This window comes from Macrobrachium rosenbergii, chromosome 10 (genome assembly GCF_040412425.1).
Source record: "Macrobrachium rosenbergii isolate ZJJX-2024 chromosome 10, ASM4041242v1, whole genome shotgun sequence".
Lineage (NCBI taxonomy): Eukaryota > Metazoa > Arthropoda > Malacostraca > Decapoda > Palaemonidae > Macrobrachium > Macrobrachium rosenbergii.
The window spans coordinates 9,054,437-9,060,766 of record NC_089750.1 but is presented as its reverse complement, the minus strand read 5'-3'; the positions used below and the strand labels follow the sequence as shown (position 1 = coordinate 9,060,766).

General features: G+C 41.1%; 1 protein-coding gene across 1 annotated transcript in view; it reads right to left on the bottom strand.

The window, feature by feature from the left end:
* Positions 1 to 1,518: 1,518 nt before the first annotated feature.
* LOC136842996 (probable G-protein coupled receptor CG31760) overlaps positions 1,519 to 6,330 on the bottom strand; it is a 157,984-nt gene continuing 153,172 nt past the window's right edge. Inside the window, exons 11-12 of the mRNA XM_067110990.1 lie at positions 4,288 to 4,443; positions 1,519 to 3,555 (exon numbers count right to left, since the gene is read on the bottom strand). Of these exons, the coding sequence (XP_066967091.1) occupies positions 2,524 to 3,555; positions 4,288 to 4,443 (1,188 nt within the window). The 3' untranslated portion in view covers positions 1,519 to 2,523. The remainder of the gene's footprint in view (positions 3,556 to 4,287; positions 4,444 to 6,330) is intronic.

Below are 6,330 nucleotides of genomic sequence, written 5' to 3'. Positions count from 1 at the left end.
AATAGCTTCAAAACAAGCTGGTGACCTTTGAAGGGCGAATAAAAAGAAAAAAAAAAAAGTTTCAGCGGGGTAGAGGAAATACGTCGGTGGTGGAACTGTTTAGAATGGATACTTTCTGCCAGTATCATGAGATATTTCTATAATAAAATAAAAACGGAATACCGTATCAGCTTTCTGATTGGTCATGAGAAAACGCCAAATATTTGTAGTTTTAGATCGTCAGTACCTACAAAAATGCCAAGGAATATAGTTTTGATGTAGTACCGAAATACAGCATTTGGATCTGTCCAATTATTTTTCTCATCCATACTCGAAAATAACCTTCTTCTACCATTCCGGTTTCCGGTACCTTTTACTTAGTATGGTGACTAACCTTATCCTGTCTCACTCAAGTTTAAAAGTTGTGAAATATTCTGCCGGCGTTAGCTCGTCGGAGAGTTATTAAACTAGGCAAGTCGGGGAAACACAGTGAACTTCTGAGTATTAGAAATGATGGTAAACTGCAGAGGCATCACGTTATTAAAAAAAAAAAAAACAGGGTTGAATATTGAAACTACGAAATAAAACAGAATTTCAATCGTGAATTATTAATTAAAAGAATAAAATGAAGAGAGATGAAAGCATCCCGTTTACGAACAAAAATTCCTGGGAAAACAGCAAAGAAGAGAGAGAGAGAGAGAGAGAGAGAGAGAGAGAGAGAGAGAGAGAGAGAGAGAGAGAGAGAGAGAGGAGGGGAAAAAACAAACAAACAAAATAACGCCACGCTCTGAAGCGTCCAATAAACCTTCGATTTACCGACTCTTTTGATATATCTCCATTGGGAGAGCAAAGTACACACGCCTAATTTCTAATAACAAGATCACAAGCTTCTTCTTCAAGAGGGGAACGATTTACTGATCAGTATTGATGACTATGAGACGTACCTGGAAAATATCAAAGCGTTCGAAAACTCAATAGCTTTGATGTAAAAGACTTTGTGTGAGACAGAATTCGTCATACTTTGAGCGATGGTGTTCCGTGGGAAATTATCTTGGCTTACAGAGATCGCTGTCGACACATTATTAGATTCAGAGGAACAAAAAAAATGACACAAGACTTTAAAGAAAAATATCTACGAATTTCGTATGCATTTTCTCGGTGGTTAACTACATAAAACTTCATTTTTATATATATATATATATATATATATATATATATATATATATATATATATATATATATATATATAATATATATATATATATATATATATATATATATATATATATATATATATATATATATATATATATATATATATTGTGTAATGCGAATAGTTACAAAAGAATTAACAAGTTCTGTTGAATTTTGCGTCAGTTGCATTAAAACAAAAACATTTTGATTGGAAGCAGTAGAATGATGTTTCTTGAGGAAAATTTCAGTTGTCTGAAATTTCAGAGTTATTAGTAGAGTAGAGAGAGAGAGAGAGAGAGAGAGAGAGAGAGAGAGAGAGAGAGAGAGAGAGAGAGATTTGAGAAATTTTTTTTAACTTAAGGATAACTATGACAGGAGAATGAACATCCAGTATGGAATAAATTTACTGACTCAAGGATTTTGGTTGTCATTGTTACTATACTATAATAATTTTCTCACATCATGTTGTCAACTGCTATTTAAACGAATATTCATTCAAAATATAAATCCATACCCAGTTTAAGATCTGCGACTTCTTGGGAGAAATTACAAGAAAGCAACAAAGAAATAATGAAGAAAGTAGATTATCTCGCTATGTTCGACCATGTTTCTGAAATAATCTTTCGTTTAATGAACCTGGAACTTAGCAGATGCATTTCAGGAAGCAAATGACTAACAGGAATTTAAGGTAGAAAACGTCTACGGTATGAAGACAAACAGTCGCCTTTATTCAAATGAGGCTTGGGCGCCTTGCTACTTTCTCCTGATGTCTCTCTGACCTATGATTAGGAATGAGCATTTGAACGATCCTTGCCGTATACGACACTACAGATTATTCTACATTATTGCTGTTGCAATCAGCAAACTCTGACCGATAACAAATACTTCAGAAGACAGTATCCAAGATCGACTAGTTTCGGCCGACGAAAACTTCGAAACGAAACCTCGCGAGTTTCTTCGACGTAATCCACTGGTCGAGCGACTGCTTTCTTACCTACGAGTAAATATCGATACAATACTGATTTCTCACAACTCCGGAATTTCCATTGTCGTACGACAACTCATTGGCAACTCATGTTTGTGTTTGGATCTCTGGTATTGGAGAGGTTCTTCCGAGACCGTATTTTTGTGCCTGTCAGAATGACACCGTCATCATCGCCATCATCATCAGCCGTTTAAAACCGCGAAGCGACTAAATCACTCGATTTCATTTGTAAGATATCTATTTCCAGACTTCATTCAAAACGCTATCACTGCATAACTCTACTTCTGATCTACCTTTTGTTATCTTTTATTCGTACAGGTTGCCTTATGTTACTAGAACGAAGACCACCTGTCTCACTCCCTGTCTCATACTGTCACTTCCTCAGTCAGCGTAGCTCGGTCAGAAAGATTATTGAGGATGAAAGCTCGGGCACGATCGGGGTCACGCACCTCTCTAAATCTCCCCTGGGTCCTCCTGGGGGTAGAATGGGCAGATCGCACCGACCTGTCTTCGCCATTGGCCTCACTTTCCGTCCCGCACCTGGTGGCACTATCGTCTAGGTTCTCTAAACTACGACACACGCGCTCGGATATCTCAGCAGTGGTACCGTCACTCGAGACGCTCTTCCGGAGGAGGAGCTCTGCACTGCGGAACCCGAAGGAGGATGACCGCACCTCTCTGTCACTTAAATTACTTTTGCAATCGGTGCCAGACTTTCTTCTGGCGTGGTGGCTGCAGTTCACGTTTTCCCGGGAAACGCTCTGACACTGGCACGACAAGGTCTCGCTCAGGGCGTACTTGTCGGCGCAATTTAAACTGACGTGGGAGGATCTCCTGTCGTGAAACCCGCCGGAAGAAGGAAGAATACTATGGTGGTCTTCATCTCCGGGCGAACGGAGGTGAACCGGTCCCCTACTTCCAGGGGATGATATGCGTGAGCCTCCCGAGGGCCCTCCTCCTACTACTACTCCTCCAATGGTAGAAGAACTCCTTAGGCTGATGCTCCCGTCAGCAGCGGCCGTCTCCTCCGAAGGGGATAAAGCCACATTCACGGGAGAGGTCGCTGCCCCTAAGTCATCCTGAAAGGTGGCGCAAACGATCTTGTCCGTCATGTTGGCCAAATAGTTGTTGACGTAAGGCTTCATGACGATGCCGTCGCTATACTTCCTCTCCCTTCGGCTGGGCTTTCTGTTTTGCTTGTCAGAGTTGTTGCTGATCTCCGCGTTGTTCTTCTTCTCCGTGATCACCACAGTTGTTGCCGGGGGAGGCGCTGCCCTCGTTGCGTTGTTGGCAGCCTCTTGCATGGCAACGATTTTAGCAAAGAGCACCTTGTTGCCAATGCGAAGGTTCCTGTCCTTCAGGATCTCCAACTGCATGTACAGGCGGCGGAACTCCTCCTGTGGAGGGAATGAAAGGTGTGAGAAGAATACTGGGCTGCCTTTTTTTGGAAGTCAGGCTTAAGGCTACAACTTGTGGTCACCATATTCGTTACTGAACATAACTGAGAGGATACAGTAGCATAAGAAAAGTGAATTTCTTTGAATTAATTAAATATATTCATCAAGAAAATGTTTAGGAACTTAAGCTGCGAGATACATTTTACGCCTTCTACTAAAACCCTTAAATCAGTGGTTCTTAACCTTTTATTACCACGCCCCTCTAAGAGTTGGTCCTTCCCTTCTCGCCCCCCTTGCATCTATGAGTAAAATTCCCTCCCAGATACAAAGGAAATTGAAAAAAAAAGAGAGAGAGAGAGAGAGAGAGAGAGAGAGAGAGAGAGAGAGAGAGAGAGAGAGAGAGAGAGAGAGAGAGAAAGGGGTGTTTTTAGTTTTTTGGGAATGAATTAGTGAGATACTTGACACTGCTTCTTAGCGACTCTTGTTAAGATTTAAAAAAATTTTTCCCTATGGCTCGCGCCCCCCTTGGAAATTGCTGACGGCCCCCTAGAGGGGCGCGCCCCCCAGGTTGAGAACCACTGCCTTAAATTATCTCCTGGATACTCATGAATAACGCCTTCGAATACTGTCTCCAAAATATCTGTTTCTACCGAGTTTTCCTAAGGAACTGCAGCCTGGTGGCTACTAACACCCGCTCAGCAGGTCGAGTCATTCACCACCTTTGCGTCTTACCTGGACATCGCCCTCGACCTGCCCCGAAGAAGACGTCGAAGTGATCATGTTGTGGCTGTTGGTGGCGTTCGGCCTCTGGAGGAACTTGGCAGCCATTGGTTTTGTCATGGACATACTGTCCTCTCCCTTCCCTTGACCCTTGAACACCAAATAGGCCTGGAAATAAGAAATATGGGTTAGCCCTCTCTGTAAACAATGTTTCGAGTGCAATTTAATTTTAATTTGTACTATATATCTGAGGAAACGCACGATTCAATAAACCGAAATACTCACACATGTCCCGTTACTATAAAAACCGGTTTAATTTTTTATTTTGTAAATGTTTTACTGAAAGATATTTTGGGGTCACCCAGGGCTCATAAATTCATAAAAAGAAATTAAACATTTCATTATACACAAGGGGAGATAGTCTAGTAAAAACTAAAGGTGAAATAACGTATACCTAGAAAAACATACATTAAAAGTATTATATACAGGGAGAGTAAAACAAACAAATATTATCAATATCAACATACACAGAAAAGTGTGTTGTCCTCATACTTATTGGTTTAACATACACGGAAAAGTGTGCTGTCCTCATAATTATTGGTTAAGTCCGTTTGGCAATAACGGTGTTTATTGCTTTTAATTCACTCTAACTAGAATCCTTATCGCCTGGAGACTTAGCAATGAGCGTTCTAGCATCCTGGACATTTTTTAAAAAGAATCGAGAACTCGCAACGTGGGAAATATCCCCCGATGAAAATGACAGTTAAAGAGACGATTTTTTTAAACGATCGTTAGCGTTGTTTCTTGCTGATCTTTCAGCATAAGCACTTTCCTATGAGCCTCCGTACAAGAATATGGGTCTTATAAAAAATTGAGGAAGCACTGTATCCACTAGGGGCCTTACTTCCCTAATAAATATCTAATATAACACAGGTTTCAGGTATGCTTACATACCACTGCTGTGCTAATAGGCTAAGGTTTCACCAGATTTTTTTGTTATATTTCTATATACTTCCTTTTTCTTTTTTTTTAGGAAATAGCTGTCTTGGTTGGGTAAAACTGAATCCTTTTATGGATAAAAGGGAGTGCTGATAACTGTACACAGATGCTATGAGTACAGAGAGAGAGAGAGAGAGAGAGAGAGAGAGAGAGAGAGAGAGAGAGAGAGAGAGAGAGAGAGAGAGAGAGAGAATTGTAAATAATTACAGGTCGACTGAGGCAATTTGTCGTCGCGAGAAGCACTTACGAGTTTCAAAACGATGGCTCAAAGAAGAAGAAGAAGAAGAAGAAGAAAGTCCAGCCAAAACAAACTGGTAAAAATAGCACCTGCAGAACACTGGAAAACAAACAACCATTTGCCAAGTGGCTTCATTAACTTCATTGGGCGGAGAAGGGACTTTTACTTACTTTCTACCTTCCTCTGATCATTCTTCCTCGGAAAAGATGTCGTGTATCTGGCCGGGGGGAGGGTGGTATATATTGGGAATACGGTGGGAGGGGGTGGGGGGGGGTGTTGAGAAAGGGGGTTAGGGATGCTAAATGCTCCCGAGGGCCTCCGTCCGAACGATCAGCTGAGGTAATTAGATGAGTGAATCATTAACAAGGGATCCACACCAACGAGGTGACATTAAGCGGCATTATTGTTAGCAATTGCAGAGCGATTGTAAATCTTTGCTAATGGATATTCGTTTTCCAAGGTGTAATCAAGGGATTCGGAGTGCAACGACGCTTAATGGGAATAAGCTCTACCGTTATTACGTAATAATTACGTAATAAATACAAGAAGGACAGAAGATATCGCCAGCCAGTTATTAATTTCCGTGCTAATTTACGTACGCAGCCAACAGGTGCTCAGTCAAGCGTGTGCCGTTACAAGGGTTCAAGGCTGAGCAGCTAACTAATTACGGGCCCTCCCTTGAACGAAGGTCTGTGATGGTATAAGGCCCTTAATATTGAAAACAGCAAAAACGATTTCTTATTACCGGTTTAATATCCACCTCAGCCAACACTTTATTGGATGGGTACCTTTATTTCTCAGTCTGAGCTTTGATTAAC